Source organism: Podarcis bocagei, assembly GCF_964188305.1.
Source record: "Podarcis bocagei genome assembly, chromosome: 2".
Taxonomy (NCBI): Eukaryota; Metazoa; Chordata; class Lepidosauria; order Squamata; family Lacertidae; genus Podarcis; species Podarcis bocagei.
The window spans coordinates 2,423,715-2,440,914 of NC_138126.1; the positions used below are offsets into that span (position 1 = coordinate 2,423,715).

The 17,200-nt window shown below is 48.1% G+C and overlaps 1 protein-coding gene across 1 annotated transcript in view; it reads left to right on the forward strand.

Annotated features, from left to right (window-relative positions):
• The window catches only part of COL11A2 (collagen type XI alpha 2 chain), a 102,485-nt gene that overhangs the window by 37,025 nt on the left and 48,260 nt on the right, over nt 1–17,200 (forward strand). Inside the window, exons 10-19 of the mRNA XM_081181713.1 lie at nt 1,277–1,318; nt 1,439–1,501; nt 3,139–3,213; nt 3,571–3,657; nt 5,299–5,355; nt 8,236–8,289; nt 9,113–9,166; nt 11,190–11,243; nt 11,442–11,495; nt 16,259–16,312. Coding sequence (XP_081037839.1) covers nt 1,277–1,318; nt 1,439–1,501; nt 3,139–3,213; nt 3,571–3,657; nt 5,299–5,355; nt 8,236–8,289; nt 9,113–9,166; nt 11,190–11,243; nt 11,442–11,495; nt 16,259–16,312 — 594 coding nt within the window. The remainder of the gene's footprint in view (nt 1–1,276; nt 1,319–1,438; nt 1,502–3,138; nt 3,214–3,570; nt 3,658–5,298; nt 5,356–8,235; nt 8,290–9,112; nt 9,167–11,189; nt 11,244–11,441; nt 11,496–16,258; nt 16,313–17,200) is intronic.

Below are 17,200 nucleotides of genomic sequence, written 5' to 3' on the forward strand. Positions count from 1 at the left end.
AGTTTGCAAACCGGGACACGGGTTTGACATGTTTGTAACCCAAAACGTATGCAAACCAGACTGTTCGCAAACTGTAGAAAGGAGCTTGCTTGGAGGTCTCCCAAATCCTGCCATATCTCTCCACTTCTAATCTGCACAAGTTTTGCACAAGTCCAACCATCGGTTCGAAGAACTGTTGAGTTGGAGGGGGACTGCCAAAGGTCATCTATCCCAACCCCCCGCCGTGCTGGACGCTTCGCCTCCATGAGGTCTAGCGGCTTGCTTCTGCCCCACCCAGGTCTCAAAATTTTGAGATTGTGGCAAAGGCGGGTCAGACTCCTCAAAGGGAGCCTCAAGACTCTCTCCCCAGTTTCCAGCAATTATTCCAGAGATGATTTCTGGAAAACACAACCCACGGTGGCTCTTGATAAGCTTATTTCCCTCCACGAATCGGATGGCTCCAGTAATACATCTTCCATGTCCCTGTAGGTTTTAATTTAATTAGTAATATTGGGAAGGTAGCCCATCTAGGGGACAGAAAACTCTGGTCCTAAACCTCCGCTGTCCTTTGGAGAAGAAAAGGCTCAGGACTAAACCGACACAAATCGAAGTCCCTAAGATGGTTGTGGAGTTGGATGGGACCCCCAGAGATCATTCAGTCCAGCCCCCTGCAAGGCAGGGTTCCCATTGGCTCCGGTTGTTTCCATTCATTTCGTAGGCTGCTTTGAGTGCATCCCTGAGTGCACAAAACAAGGATGCAAACGGCTCAGTTACTGAAAATAAATCTCCGCAAGCGTTGGGGGGCCTTCCATTTTGCTCCCCCCGCCCAGTGACTGCAGAACTGGGAGCCCTTTTTGCACCAGCAGTTGCCCCAGAATAACATCCCCTCCAAAGACCACCCCTCCCAGTTCCACCTTCCTTGCAAGCTCCCAAGGCAGGGGGGGAATCCGAGGCCTCACCAGCAGATCTTGGCAGGATCGGGACCTCTCGGCTCCTTTTGGGCGGCCTTCAGAATTCCCCGGAGAACGGGGTTGACCTCTGAGCGACCGTGCAAGGCAGCCATCCAACCGGCGGAGCTGCGATGCCCCAGAGTTTTTTTTGTAGTGTTATCGTCTCAGCATAGTGCACTGGGTGTGTGTTGGTGTGTGTGTGGGGGGGAGAATAGCCGGTGGTGGTGTAAACAATGAGCTCTTTCACGGGCGAGAGCAGAGGGACGGGGCCTGTCCCTCTGCCAAGGCAGGTCTGCGGCTGCTTCCTAACTCCTTCTTTTTGCATTCGTGTGTTTGTGCCTCTGCAGGGGATGCTAGTCGAAGGTCCCCCAGGCCCTGAAGGAGCTCCGGTAAGAGGCGTGCAAAACCCCAGGGTGGGGGTTTAAGGGGGCGAATGAGGCCTCCACCCCATCTCGTGCCCCCTGTCCGGTGGGCAAGGGTGATGGTCTTCTGTTCCTCCTTCCCCACAGGGTATCAGCGGACCACCAGGGACCACGGGACCCCCAGGACCCCCCGGCGACTCTGGGGAGAGGGTAAGGCTGCGATCCAGCGAAGGAGAGGGGGGAGAGAAGGGCATGTGGTGAAGGAGGCGCTGAAGGGCAGCTCCTGCCCCTACGCAGACAAACTTCAGCATCACAGATTGAATCGGATGCAAACTTCAGCATCACAGATTGAATCGGATGCAAAATTCAGCATCACAGATTGAATCGGATGCAAAATTCAGCATCACAGATTGAATTGGATGCAAACATCAGCCTCACAGATTGGTTGGATGCAGAGGAAGGGTGGGAGGAACTAGCTGGGGCACCCCACAGGGAAGGAGGCTCGGAGCCCAGATATCTGGGGTGGGACAATGATGAGCCGTCAGAGGGAGAAGACTGGGAGGCAGTGGAGGTGTCGGTAGCTGAAGCGGCGACAGGGCTTAGTGAGCTGGGGGACTCTGTGGCAGAGAGAAGTCCAGACTCAGAGGCAGAAGCTGAAGCTGGAGAGGAGGAGGCCAAGAGGCAGAGGGGAGTCAGGCTGGTGAAGAGGCACAGGGGTCTCCCCCTCCTGCTGCGACAAGCTCCCCTCCCCTCTGGTTCCCTGGACAAGAAGAGGCATGAAGTGGGAAGAGCAGAGGCAGACGTGAGGGTCAGGTCTCTGTTTGCTTGGGGAAGGTAGGTAGAGACATAGACGGCTGTGGGGAGGCAGGGACCTTCATTCTCAGCAACTGATCTGTGGGGCAAGAGCTGACTGAGCCGCTCTGCTCATTGGGCCTGGCGATCCTGTTTTTGCTCACAAGGAGTTCACTTCCAACTGGCTGCGGTGATGCGCTGCTGGCTGCCTCCTGTCGTTTGGTGCCCTGAAGGACGCCTTGTTCTCCTCTACGTATGTCCTTTGGGGAATGGTGTCTGCAAATAATAATAATAATAATAATAATAATAATAATAATAATAATAATAATTTATACCCCGCCCATCTGGCTGGGTTTCCCCAGCCACTCTGGGCAGCTTCCTACAGGATATTAAAAACACAGTAAAAGATCAAACATTAGAAAACTTCCCTAAACAGGGTTGCCTTTAGATGTCTTTTAAATGTCAGATCGTTGTTTATTTCCTTGACATCTGGTGGGAGGGCGTTCCACAGGGCGGGCGCCACCACCGAGAAGGCCCTCTGCCTGGTTCCCTGTAACCTTACTTCTCCCAGTGAGGGAACCGCCAGAAGGCCCTCGGCGCTGGACCTCAGTGTCCGGCCTGGACGGTGGGGGTGGAGACGCTCCTTCAGGTATACTGGGCCTTTGAGGCCATTTAGGGCTTTGAAAGTCAGCACCAACACTTTGAATTGTGCTCAGAAACGTCCTGGGAGCCAATGCAAAGGAGAGTGAGGCGCTCTTTGGGGCAAGGCACCCACCTCCCCTCCGCTGTGCGCTTGCATCTCAGCAATCGTCAAGTGCCAGGCGCACATGGTGCTCTCTGCACATGCAAAAGCCCAGATCAAGACAGCCAGACCTGTTGAAGAGGCACCTGGGAGATGAGGGTGCTGGACTAGGTTGGACTGGTTAAACTAGGCTCTGGTGGCCGTGAGCCCTTGGCCGATTGTTGACAGTGCACTTCGTCGTTCACACACACGTTCAAACGTGCGAGCCGCTCCTTCCCGCCCCAACTCTGCTCTCCCTCCTTCTCCCCAACAGGGCCCCCCAGGACGCCCCGGCATCCCTGGCTCAGATGGATCCCCCGGACCCCCTGGCACGTCCATGATGCTTCCGGTGAGTTGGGATGGCAGAGAGAGGCCGGCCGGTATCAAGGTCCTAAGCCAGAGATTGACATCTAGGACCTTCAGGGATTAAATGTGGGGTAGTTCTCGATGACGCTGTAAGTGGCCAACCAGTGCCAGTTTCTTCAGGGATTTCGGTGGGGGTTCTTGACTCCATGAACACTAGCCAATCAGAACTGTGCACAGCCCAATTCTGCTGCAGACCGATGGCTCTCCCCTGGAAATCAGCCCTGAAAGGAGTCTGAGGGAAACGGCTCCCTCCAACTGGGGTTGGGGGGGGCAAATGTGTGGATGTGGGGTGTTTGGGTGCCTCTCAGTGGAACCTCAACTCTGCCTCTTCCTTCCCCAGTTCCGATTTGGGAGCAGCGGCGGTGGAAAGGGGCCAGTCGTGGCAGCCCAGGAAGCCCAAGCCCAGGCCATCTTGCAACAAGCTCGGGTGAGTCCGGTTTCAGGGGGGGGGATGAAGATGGTGATGAAGACCCCCCCCCATTTACTTCCCCTATTAAAGTCCAGGGAACGGTGGTCTTTGCTTCCTGGTGGCCCACCCAGATTTCTCTGCCTGCCTTTCTGGGGGAGGGGTCCTTGTCTGACCTGACACTGGTCTTCCAAGACCCTGAAAGAGGGGCTGGTTTTTTGGGGTGCAACGAGGGACCCTGTGAAGAGAGGTGGCAGTCTTTGGGGCATCTTAGTTTAGAGGGAAAAAAGGAGGAGGAAGCCACAGGGCAGAAGATTATGAAATATAATATGCCTGGCGTAGATAAAAAGGAGAGAGAGAAAAAGGTTTTTCTCCCTCTCTCATCACGCTGAATGATGGAAGGTTCAGGGCAGGTGAGAGGAAGTCCTTCTTCACAGAGTTCAGCTGTGGAACTCCCTGCCACCGGAGTCAGGGATGGGGTAAACCAACCTGAATGCCTTCAAAAGAGGGTTAGGATGAGCAAGGAGGAGAGGGCTTCTGAATCCCACTGCCTGGAAACCCCAGGAGGGGAGGGGGCTGTTCTTGGGCTCAAATCCTGCCTCCGGGTTTCGTACTGGGGCATCTGCTTGGACACTGTCAGCAGGATGCTGGCCTAAGTGAGAAGGCCCTTTCCTATGTTCTCGTGGAGCCTCCAGGCCCAGAGGTAGTCTATCAGGATCCCTAGTTTCTTCGGGGCATTGGGCCACTGTGAGAGTACGGGGTGCTGGACGAGAGGGGGTCCCCGGCCTGAGCCGGCAAGGCTCTTTCCCTGCTCTTAAGAGTCCTCTCTGAAGGAATGACCGCCGGGTGTGGAGCACGCTTCCACAGCTGCCTGAACATCATGCCCTCTATCTAACCTTTGGCTTTCTCAGTGGTCTGCCGTGCCCTGTCTGTGATCTTTGTCTCCTCCATAATAATAATAATAATAATAATAATTTATTATTTATACCCCACCCATCTGGCTGGGCCTCCCCAGCCACTCTGGGCGGCTTCCAAAAGAATATTAAAATACTGTAATACATCAAACATTAAAAGCTTCCTGAAACAGGGCTGTCTTCTAAAAGCCTGGTAGTTGTTGTTCTCTTTGACATCTGGTGGGAGGGTGTTCCACAGGGAAGGCGCCACTACCAAGAAGGCCCTCTGCCTGGTTCCCTGTAACTTGGCTTCTTGCAGTGAGGGAACCACCAGAAGGCCCTCGGAGCTGGACCTCAGTGTCCGGGTAGAACGATGGGGGTGGAGATGCTCCTTCAGATATACTGGACCAAGGCTGTTTAGGGCTTTAAAGGTCAGCACCAACACATTGTGCAAGGAGGAAATGACGCGGTGGAGACAGGTGCCAAAATAACTTTGCACCACCCCACGATCTCGGGATTGGAAGATGTGTAAAGGTCACAGTCTGCAAAATGTATCTGGCTGGTTTTGCACATTGTGCTAATAAAAAGAGCCTCCGCAGAGCTAGCTGGCAGCTTGCTTAGGCACAGCTCACCTGCGTTGCCAACTCCTGCCTCCTGCCTTCACTTCACCTCTCCCTTCCCAGGAGCACTCGCGTCCAAATGCTCTTCCAGTGATGGTCTGGTACGAACACCTTAACAACTCCTCCCTCCCCTTTTATTTCCTCCGCAGCTGGCCTTGCGTGGCCCCCCAGGACCCATGGGCTATACGGGTCGTCCTGGACCCCTGGTGAGTATTTTGCTTGGGGGGGGGGTGCTTGGGTTTGTTTCCTGGCTCAATAAATTCAGAATCCAACAGTGCTGTGGTGGTTTGAGTTTTTTCGGACGAAGACCTGGAAGGAACCAGAGTTCGAATCCCCCCTCAGTCGTGAGGTGTGGCAATGCAGTCGGAGCAAAAAGCAATTCAGCACCATGAATCGGGCCCAGAAATGAAGCTGGCGACCAGGGCGTCTGTTTCTGAAATGGGGTTTCTGTGAGATCTAAAGGGAGCCCCAGCCAGCAATCTGGCCACTGCATTTTGGAGCAAGTGAAGTTTCCGAGTCGTCTTCAAGGGCAGCCCCAGACAGAGCGGATTGCAGTAGCTGAGTCAACAGCTAATGCTATTCTGGGCTGCATCAACGGAGGTCTAGTGTCCAGGTCAAGGGAAGTCATAGTCTCACTCTCTTCTGTCTTGGTCAGGCCCCACCTGGCCTATTGTGTCCAGTTCTGGGCGCCACAATTTAAGAAGGATGTTGACAAGCTAGAACATGTGCCCAAGATGATCAAGGGTCTGGAAAGTGAGCCTGATGAGGAACGGTTGAAGGAGCTGGGTATGTTTAGCCTGGGTAAGAGGAGACTGAGAGGAGATAGGAGAGCCATCTTCAAATATCTTAAGGGCTGTCACATGGAAGAGGGAGCAGGCTTGTTGTCTCCTGCTTTTGTGGGTAGGACTCGAACCCATGGCTTCAAGTTACAAGAAAGGAGATTCTGACTAAACATCAGGAAGAACTTTCTGACAGGAAGAGCTGTGTGACAGTGGAAAGGGTTCTATACGCCAGACCATGGGCTACACAGAGCAGAGCTTTCCAAACTTCATGTTGGTGACGTGCATCACTTCGCGACACAGTAATTCAGTTTTGCATCATTTCGCCACATAGTAATTCGGTTTTGCGTCATTTCGTGGCACGGTAATTCAGTTTTGCATGTCTTCATGACACAGTAATTCAGTTTTGCATCATTTCACAACACAGTAATTCAGTTTTGCGTCATTTTGTGGCACAGTAATTCGGTTTTGTAACATTTTGCAGCACAGTAATTCGGTTTTGCATCACTTCGTGACATAGTAATTCGGTTTTGCGTCATTTTGCAACACAGTAATTCAGTTTTGCATCATTTCACAACACAGTAATTCAGTTTTGCATCTCTTCGCGACACAGGAATTCAGTTTTACTACTACTACTACTACTACTACTAATAATAATAATAATTTATTATTTATACCCCGCCCATCTGGCTGGGTTTCCCCAGCCACTCTGGGTGGCTTCCAAAAGAATATTAAAATACTATGATACATCAAACATTAAAAGCTTCCCTAAACAGGGCTGCCTTCAGATGTCTTCTAAAAGTCTGGTAGTTGTTGTTCTCTTTGACATCTGGTGGGAGGGCATTCCACAGGGAGAGCGCCACCACTGAGAAGGCCCTCTGCCTGGTTCCCTGTAACTTGGCTTCTCGCAGTGGGGGAACCACCAGAAGGCCCTCGGTGCCGGACCTCAGTGTCCGGGCAGACTGATGGGGGTGGAGACGCTCCTTCAGGTATACTGGACCGAGGCCGTTTAGGGCTTTAAAGGTCAGTACCAACACTTTGAATTGTGCTCGGAAACGTACTGGGAGCCAATGCAGGTCTTTCAAGACCGGTGTTATATGGTCTCGGCGGCCACTCCCAGTCACCAGTCTGGCTGCTGCATTCTGGATTAGTTGTAGTTTCCGGGTCACCTTCAAAGGTAGCCCCACGTAGAGCGCATTGCAGTAGTCCAAGCGGGAGATAACCAGAGCATGCACCACTCTGGCGAGACAGTCTGCAGGCAGATAGAGTCTCAGCCTGCGTACCAGATGGAGCTGGTACACAGCTGCCCTGGATACAGATTTGACCTGTGCCTCCATGGACAGCTGTGAGTCCAAAATGACTCCCAGGCTGCGTACCTGGTCCTTCAGGGGCACAGTTACCCCATTCAGGACCAGGGAATCCCCCACACCTGCCCGCCTCCTGTCTCCCCAAAACAGTACTTCTGTCTTGTCAGGATTCAACCTCAATCTGTTAGCCGCCATCCATCCTCCAACCGCCTCCAGACACTCACACAGGACCTTCACCGCCTTCACTGGTTCTGATTTAAAAGAGAGGTAGAGCTGGGTATCATCCGCATACTGATGAACACCCAGCCCGAACCCCCTGATGATCTCTCCCAGCGGCTGCATGTAGATGTTGAAAAGCATGGGGGAGAGAAAGGAACCCTGAGGCACCCCACAAGTGAGAGCCCAGGGGTCTGAACACTCATCCCCCCCACCACTTTCTGGACACGGCCCAGGAGGAAGGAGCGGAACCACTGTATGACAGTGCCCCCAGCTCCCAGCCCCTCAAGACGGTCCAGAAGGATGCTATGGCCGATGGTATCAAACGCCGCTGAGAGATCCAGCAGAACTAGGAAACAGCTCTCACCTTTGTCCCTAGCCCGCCGGAGATCATCAACCAGTGCAACCAAGGCAGTTTCAGTCCCAACTGGAAGGGATCCAAATGGTCCGCTTCTTCCAGGCGTGCCCGGAGTGCCTAGCAAACCAGAGTTTAAACTAATCCCTTTCCAGCCCCAGGAGGAGCTTGGGGAGGATTTGCACGGCTCACCGACACACTGCAGCCAAAACACTAGTGTGTCAAGACACACGGTTTGGAAACCTCTGATGCAGAGTCCGCCACCTCGATCTCTTTGGAGGAAAAGCTGGGATACAAACACAGCCAATTTGAATTTGTTAGTTGCTTTATCTCCCCAAGGGCAGCCCAAATGGATAAATAATCGCCGTAGCGAGCCAGATTAAATGCGCAGCCCTTCAGAGCTAAGAATGTCTTTCCTCTGTCTTCTAGGGTCAACCTGGCAGCAACGGCGTGAAGGGAGAGCACGGAGACTTTGGTCCCCAGGTAAGCTGACTTCCCAGCCTGACCTGGGAGCCCCCTGCCAGCGCCCCAGTCTCTCTTCTCCCCCCAAAACCCCCCTTTAGCACAACTGCGTCGTCTGGCAAACAAGACGTAACAGCCGCGCATTGGAACATCGCAAGCTCCACGTGAATCGTACGAGATGGCGAGGAAATCGTCAGTAAAACAATTGCAAAGACATTTAGGAAACAACTAAAACATGAGCCGAACGTCCCAAGTACAATATAAGTTGTGTTTTATTGGACCTGCTTGAGCTGAGATTCCCGCATTGCAAGGGGTCAGACTAGAGGATCCTTGGGGAGCCCAAGTCTGGTTTTCTGGCTCACACAGACCCATTGCACACCACCCCAGAGGACCTGCGTACGAGCTGGGCTTTTGCTGATTTGTTCCCGGGTCCTTCAGCCAGGCATATCAGACCCCCCAAGTGACCCTATTTCCCAGGGACAGTCCCGATTTCTGATTTGACCCCAGAATCTCCCACATTTCCTTAGGACACCCCTGTTTCCATGGGAGAAATGTTGGAGGGGATGTGATATTCCAAAAACCAGCAGAAAGTAGCAAACTGCCGTCATCTCCATGTTCTTGGGGTCATTTGGCTGCTGCCCCCCCAGCTCAGATTCCTCCCCCCTAAAAATCTATTGGCTGCTACAGACCTCAAATGCAACAGACATCTGGTGGGGGGATGGGACCCCTACCCAATTCCCCACCCCTCTTTCATGAAGTCCCAGGGTTTCCTCTCTCCTCCCCCCCCCAAATGTTTGGGGACAAGACAGGGCACCCTAATACGACGCTCTCTTTCTCCACTTAGGGTCCTCGAGGTCCACAGGGGCTGACTGGACCCCCAGGGAAGCCTGGACGCCGAGTAAGTTTCTGTTTCTGTTTCTGATGTTTATTTATTTTATTTTTTTAATTAATGGAGGCAGGTTGCCTTTTTTGCCTCCTTTGTGACCCCTGCATTGTGGTGGGGTTGGTCTAGATGAGCCCCGGGGTCCCGTTCCCGCATGGCGATCCTACGGTCCCGGGAGTCCTGAAAAGTCGCGGAATAAAAGTAAAAAATAACTGTAGTGATTTGCTTGAAAGTTAGGCGGGGTGAGCCTTTGAGAAGGTGATGTTTTGGAAGATTTGGGGCAGATTAAACGGAAGGGCTTCTTCATGCAGTGGAAACTGTGGAACTCTCTGCCACAAGGGGCATTGGCGGCGGCCACCAACGTGGATGGATTTAAAAGAGGGTTAGGCAAATTAATGAAGGACCGAGCCGCCGTGGCTGTGCTTTGCCATCGTGGTCGGAGGCAGTTGAATCCCAGTTTCTGGAAAATGGCAGGAGGGGAGAGGGCTCCTGGTTCGAATCCTGATTGCGGGTTTCCCACAGGAGTCTAGTCGGCCGCTGTGAGAACAGGATTCTGGACTAGACGGGCCCTTGGCCTTCTCATGTTCTGATGGAGCCTCCAGCGCCAGAGATAGTCTATTAGTGCCATTGCCTTCCATTAAGAGTTTGGGTGTAATCCTTGACGCCTCCCTTTCCATGGAGGCGCAGGTTACAGCAACAGCCAAGGCGACATTTTTCCACCTTTGCCGCATCAAGCAGTTGGTCCCTTACCTTTCCCGCCCCAACCTGGCCACAGTGATCCATGCGACGGTCACCTCCAGGCTTGACTACTGTAATTCGCTCTACGCGGGGCTGCCCTTGAAGCTGTCCCAGAAACTCCAGCGGGTGCAGAATGGTGCACCAAGGCTCCTTACAGGGTCTCTGCCATGGGAGCATATTCATCCAGTTCTTTTCAAGCTGCACTGGCTCCCGGTGGAGTACAGGGTCAGATTGAAGGTGCTGCTTTTGACCTTTAAAGCCCTTTGTGGCTTAGGGCCCTCGTATTTACAGGACCGCCTCTCCTGGTATGCCCCACAGAGGACCTTAAGGTCCATGAACAACCATAGTTTAGAGGTCCCGGGCCCTAAGGAAGTCAGACTATCCTCCACCAGGGCCAGGGCCTTCTCAGTGACAGCTCCGACCCGGTGGAATGCTCTGTCCCATGAGACCAGGGCCCTGCAGGATTTCACTTCCTTCCACAGGGCCTGTAAGACAGAGCTATTCCACCTGGCTTTCCATTTTAACTTAGCCTGATCTTTTATTCCCCTTCCTTCCCTCCCTCTCCCCTTTTTGTGAAGATTTCCCGCTCTGGGATCCCACAGCTAATTCTCCCTAAAATTCCCCCCTAAATTGATTTTTGATTTTATTGTTATTTACACTTTAGACCGTATTTTACGCTGGTTTTTTTTGTAGCATCAATTAAGTGTTTTAAATTTGTTGTTAGCCGCCCTGATACCGGTTTCCTGAACCGGGAAGGGCGGGGTATAAATAAAAATCTATTAAAAGGTAAAGGTAAAGGGACCCCTGACCATTAGGCCCAGTCGTGACCGACTCTGGGGTTGGGGTGCTCATCTCGCTTTATTGGCTGAGGGAGCCGGCGTACAGCTTCCGGGTCATGTGGCCAGCATGACTAAGCATGCTCTGACAAACCAGAGCAGCACACGGAAACGCCGTTTACCTTCCTGCCGGAGCGGTACCCATTTATCTACTTGCACTTTGATGTGCTTTCGAACTGCTAGGTTGGCAGGAGCAGGGACCGAGCAACAGGAGCTCGTCCCGTCGTGGGGATTTGAACCGCTGGCCCTCTGATCGGCAAGTCCTAGGCTCTGTGGTTTAACCCACAGCACCACCCGCGTCCCATGGAAAAAAAATATATTATTACTATTATTATTATTACTATTATTATTATTATTTAGATTCTTTGGGTTCTTTGGCTGCTGTGAGGCCAGGGTGCCTTTGTAAGGGGGGCTATGAGATTTGTCTCCCTCCATTAACCTGCCTCTCTCCCTCCCACCCACAGGGTCGTGCTGGAGCGGACGGTGCCCGGGGGATGCCCGGGGAAACGGGCATCAAGGTAAGGCGACCCTCTGGGGGCGTTGCAGCGGGTTGGGCTAGATGACCGCTGGGGTCCCTTCCAACCCGACAGTTCTGCCATTCTAGAGAATGGGCCTGCAGGGAACGTGGTTTCATGAGGACTTGCGCCGTCCCCTCGGGATTTGCCATCCTGACCTTGTGAGAAGGGGGGTCACCTTTCCCTTCTCTCTCTCCGCAGGGCGATCGCGGGTTTGATGGGCTTCCAGGCCTCCCGGGGGAGAAAGGACACCGGGTAAGTGAAACGGGGAGCCTGCGAGTCGGGGGTCGGCAGCCCCACCTGAATTGCTCACTGCAGGAGGGTGGGCTTGATGACCCCTGGGGGTCCCTTGCAATTCCACCATGCTGTGATTCTAACTCTTGGAATACCCCTTTTGCATCTCCAGTTGCTTTGCTCCAAGGGAGTCCTGTGGAACTCGCTGCCACTGGAGATTCAGCAGGAGCCCTCTGTGCCAACTTTTAAAACTCCTGCTAAAAACGTTTCGATTCCGCCAGTTCTGTGCAGGCATTTGATAATACGCAGAATCCTCCTTCCAGAGGGGTTAATTTTTTTTAGGCTGGCGTTTATTATACAGTTCTATGTTTCCATTGCCATAAACCGCCTTGGATATGTTTAAAATAAAAATGCCACATAAACTAATTCATTTTTTAATAATTCTTTAAAAATATTTATTAAATTTTATAACAATTAATAATACAAATCTCATTCATCGTGTTATTTACAATTATTCTCCCTCTGGACTTCCCTCAACACCCCCTCTGCTGAGTTATTTAGTTTTATTTATCGTATCCTGCTTTTCTGCACAAAAATAAAATCCCTTATTATTTCTCTAAAATATCTTTTACTCAAATGAAGTTGTGGAAGTTTATTCAAATCCTGCCAGTGAATCCAGTCCATTCTGTTGTTTCTGCAAATAGACTGTAAATGGTTCCCAGACTCTTTTGAAGTCCCTTTTGTCCTTCTTCTCTCGTAGTTTGTCTGTTAGCTTAGCCAATTCTGCAGAGTTCATCAGCTTTTCTTGCCATTGTTCCTTTGATGGTATTTCTTCCATCTTCCAATATTGTGCAATCAAGATTCTTGCCGCTGTTGTAGCATACATAAATAATGTCCATTTTTCTTTTGGTAGCTCTTGATTTGAGATACCTAACAAAAAGGCTTCTGGGTGTTTGACAAAATTCATTTTAAACATTTTTTTTCCAATTCATTGTATATCATTTCCCAATATTTTTTAAGGCGTCTGCATTCCCACCACATATGACAAAATTTTCCTTCCTTTTCCTTACATCTCCAACATCTGTTATTTTCTTTCCTAAACATCTTTGCCATTTTCTCTGGTGTGATATACCATCTATACATCATTTTCATGTAATTCTCTCTTAATAGTATGCAATCTGTGAATTTTATATCCACTTTCCGTAATTTTTCCCAACTTTCAAGTTGGATGTTGTGTCCCACATCCTGGGCCCATTTAATCATAACTGATTTAGCCTCTTCATCCTTGGTTTCCCACTCTAATAAAATACTATATGCTTTAACATTCTCTTCCACGATTTCTTTTTGAAATCTGGAGATTGTATATCTAAACCCCTTTTTATTGTCTTCCTTAAAAATTAATTTAATTGCCTATGGTGTAACCAACTTTGTAAATAGTATTTCAGCTCATCATACTCTCTTAATTTGAGTTTACCTTCTTCTTCTGCTAATACCTCTCTGTATGTCAACCAGCTTACGTTTTTGGTCGACTTAAGTGAAAATACTTCGGTAGGTGACAGCCAGCATGGTGTTTTCCACTCTAACAGATCTTTATATTTTCCCCAGACTCTTATTAATGACTTTCTTATTATATGATTTGAAAAACCTTTATGCATTTTCCCTTTCCCATACCATAAATACGAGTGCCAGCCAAATCTATTGTCTGGTCCTTCTAATTCTAACTCTTCTTCTTTTCCTAATTTTATCCAATCCCTTACCCAAACAAGACATGCCGCTTCAAAATACAATTTCAAATCTGAGAGGGAAAAGCCTTCTCTGTCTCTTAAGTCTGTTAGTATCTTATGTTTTATCCTTGGTCTTTTCCCATTCCAGATAAAATTTTGAAATATCTTTTTGCCATTTTTTGAAGGATATATTGTTATTTATCACCAGGATCATCTGAAATAGAAATAGTATCTTTGGCAAAGCACTCATCTTTATTGCTTCAGTTTTCTCTAACATGGAAATATTCATCCTTCCCCAGATTTCTAGATTTCTTTTAATTTAATTTCACATGTTCTCATAATTATCTTTATATACATTTATGTTTCTTGTTGTTAACCATATTCGTAGGTACTTAACTTTTTTATGAATTTCAATTCCTAACTCTTGGGATAGTTCTCTTCTTCTTCTTTTTGATTTTTAAGAAGTAGCTTAGTTTTCTTCTTGTTAAGTTTAAATCCTGCTACTTGACCAAACTCCTGTATTTTTTTCTATTACCTTTGGGAGAAATATCTTTGGTTCTTCTACAGTGATTACTAAATCATCTGCAAAAACTTTTAATTTGTATTCATATTTACTTTTCCTAATACCTACTATTTCTTTATCCTCTCTAATATTCCTTGCTAAAACTTCCAGGACCATAATAAATAAAAGTGGTGAAAACGGGCATCCTTGTCTTGTTCCTTTCTGAATCTCACACTGTTTTGTTATCACTTGATTTACAATTAGTTTTGCTCTTTGTTCTGAGTAAATAGCTTGGACTTCCCTCCTATATTTTTCTCCAAATTCCATCTCTTCTAGGACTTTTTTCATAAAGTCCCAAGAGATATTATCAAAGGCTTTCTCTGCGTACATAAACATTAGGACCGCTTGTTTTTCATTTCTAACTTCCAGGTATTCTATTATATTCAAAATATTTATAATATTATCTTTTCATTGTCTACCTGGTAGAAACCTTGCTTGGTCTTTATTAATATATTCCTCTAAAGCCTTTTTTAATCTGTTTAACTGACATCAAATCTGACTCTTATTTTGGAATTAGTGTTATATATCCTTCTTTCCATGTCTCTGGAACCTTCCCTATTTTTAGAATTTCATTCATCAGATCTTTTAGAGGGTTCACAAGCTGTTCACTCAGTTTCTTAGCTGATAGCCCATCCGGTCCGGGTGATTTCCCAACTTTTGCTTAACTTATTGCATTTAAGACCTCTTGCCCTGTTATTTCTTCATTTAATACTGCTAACTTATCTGTTTTTATTTTTGGTAAATTACTCTTTTTAAGATATTCCTCTATCTTTGGTATATTTTCTGTCCCCTTTTTGTATAAATCAGCAAAGTACTTGACAAAGGCTTCCCTAATTTCTTTTGGTTTTTCTGTTTTTTCTGTTTTCTTGCCATTTGCCTTCATTTTTCCTTATTTGCCATGCCAATAATTTTCCTGACTTATTGGCATGCTCAAAATATTTTTGTTTGCATCTTTTAATTTTTCATCCTATTTCTTCATTAATAACGATTGAATATTGTGTTTGCAACAACCTAATTGCCTGTTTTACTGTTTCTTTGTTAGGTTTTTTTGCTCATTCTTTCTCTTTTTCTAGAATTGCATCTAAATTTTCTCTTTTATTTTTTTCCTTTCCTTTCTTTTTTATTGAGTTTTGTTGGACAAACAGCCCTCTCATAACCGCCTTGAATAATATTTGAATAATATTTTATAGTTTAACACGTTTGTGTGTGTTATATTTCACTAATAGACACCTTTTTTACAAACATTTTTATACCCTCTAGTATGTACATTTTTGTAAATATCATCTGGGCAGAGAATTGCATCAGGAATTTCGGAAAAAGTGCAAATTTCGAATGAATGATTCTGTTTTGGTTTGGGCATCGTTCCAAGGAGTGCAAATTAGGCAGCTTCCCATTAAATTGTAAACAAAATCAAATTTCTTCCCCCACCCCTGGGGGCATTAATTTAAATTAATTCAACTTTTTAATAAACAAACAAACAAACAAACAAACAAACAAACAAACAAACAACTTTTGGTTCCCAGTTTATTATTCATTGGATTAAAATAAAATAAAATAATGGCTACTATCCACAATGGCTATGTTTTCCTTCCAAATGCCTCTGGATATCATGGCTGGGAATTGCAGGTGGGGAGAATTGCTGCATCCCATAATAGGCACCTGGTTGACCGCTGTGAGGACAAGATCCTAGACTAGATGCGCCCTCTTCTTGGGCATGATCCTGCTGCCACTGGGCTCTTAACAACCACCACCACAACAAATTATTTAGGCTTTCCTTGGTACTTTCTGACCGCTCCCTGGCAGCCGGACGTTCAACAGGTGAATCCTTCCACCCTCAATGAATGCACCTGTTGAATTTCTGCATCTCATCCCTCTGGAGGCCCAGACAGAGCCCAGAGGAGCTCGGGTTTTCTGACCCCATTGGAAGCGTCCTGGGCCCATAACCTATTGGCAAAACCTACTGGTGTTTCGCAACTTTCTGACTAGTTGCAGGGCCTTAACCAGACCTAGCAGAGTAAACGCAGAGTTCACGAAAGCAATTGGCAACTTGGCTGCAGACAGGATGGACGAAGCATGAACCAGGAACTTGTAGTTAGGTGTTTATTATATACTGTGGACTATTTAAAGGAACAGAACACGGATCTTTAGCTAGCTCTCTCATACACAACTCACAACTCTCAACCTCCAGCTCCTACTCTCAAACTCGTGCTAGCACACTTTCCAGTTAGTAGACCATTAATCATTATTCCCGTGAGAGACCTTGATCAATCATGGAGCTGTCTCCATGCCTCTGTATCACCAGGCAGACTTACTCCTTCACATTGCCTTGGCTGTCGGCCAAACCGTAATTGACTCTCTGTGAGGAGCTGCACGTATTCAGATTCCCAACAAACTACTGTTCCCAGAATCCCTTGGGTGAAGGAGGCGGGGCCTCGTGCAGGGGGTCTGCTCTTCTGTGTCTCTTCTGATCAGTGTGCCTCTCTCTCACCCCACACTAGGGTGACTCTGGATCTCAGGGTGTTCCTGGTCCCCCCGGGGAAGATGGCGAGAGGGTGAGTACTGGCTGCGGGTGCAAAGAGAGGGGGATTTGGGGTGCAGGGAACATACAGTGGGGTTTGATCCTCCAGAGGTCCGTCCGTCAAGAGGGCGTAGAAAAAAAGCAGAAATATTCTAGGGGGCGGAGCAAGACCCCTGTGAGGTTGCCAAGTTTGGAGCTTCTCATCTTGGAGAAAAAGCCTGGAAGAGGAGAAGGCGTGGTGGAAATTTACGAAATTATGCATGGAAGGGAGAAAGTTCATTTCCCTCTCTCTTAACACTCAAACCGGTGGACATTTGGGGAAGTGGAATGTGAGAAGATTCAGGATGGAGTTCTTTTTTTACAAAAGTCATTTTTGTTGATTTTCCAATAAAAAACATCCAGTTAATACATCCAATCATAGTACTCCAATTGAAATAAAAAAACTAAAATAAAAAAAATCAACTTATAGTCCAAATTATTATTATTAATTTTTCGGAGCGCCCCACGGTCTGGATCTCTGAAGGATATCTCCACATCTTAGTCCTGCTTCTCCTCCTTGTTGAGGATGGATTTCAAAAGTCCATATTCAGGCAGGTTAACCTACCGAACTCCCTCCCCCATGATGGCCGCCAAAGTTGGATGGCTTTACAAGGGGATGAGAGAAATTCCTGGAGGGGGAAAGGGCTGTTCATGGCTGGAGACACGAGGCTTCTGGATCCCAGCTGCTGGCAACCACAGGAAGAGAGAGGGGTTCGAATCCTGATTGCCAATTTCCCACAGGCACTGTGAGGACAAGATGCTGACTTACAGAGGCCCTTTGACCTCATCTCTTTGCATTTATATATATATATATATATATATAAAAAACCCTCTTATAACGTATCTATAACAGAGAGAACGCTTGTAACCCCAAGCAAAGATC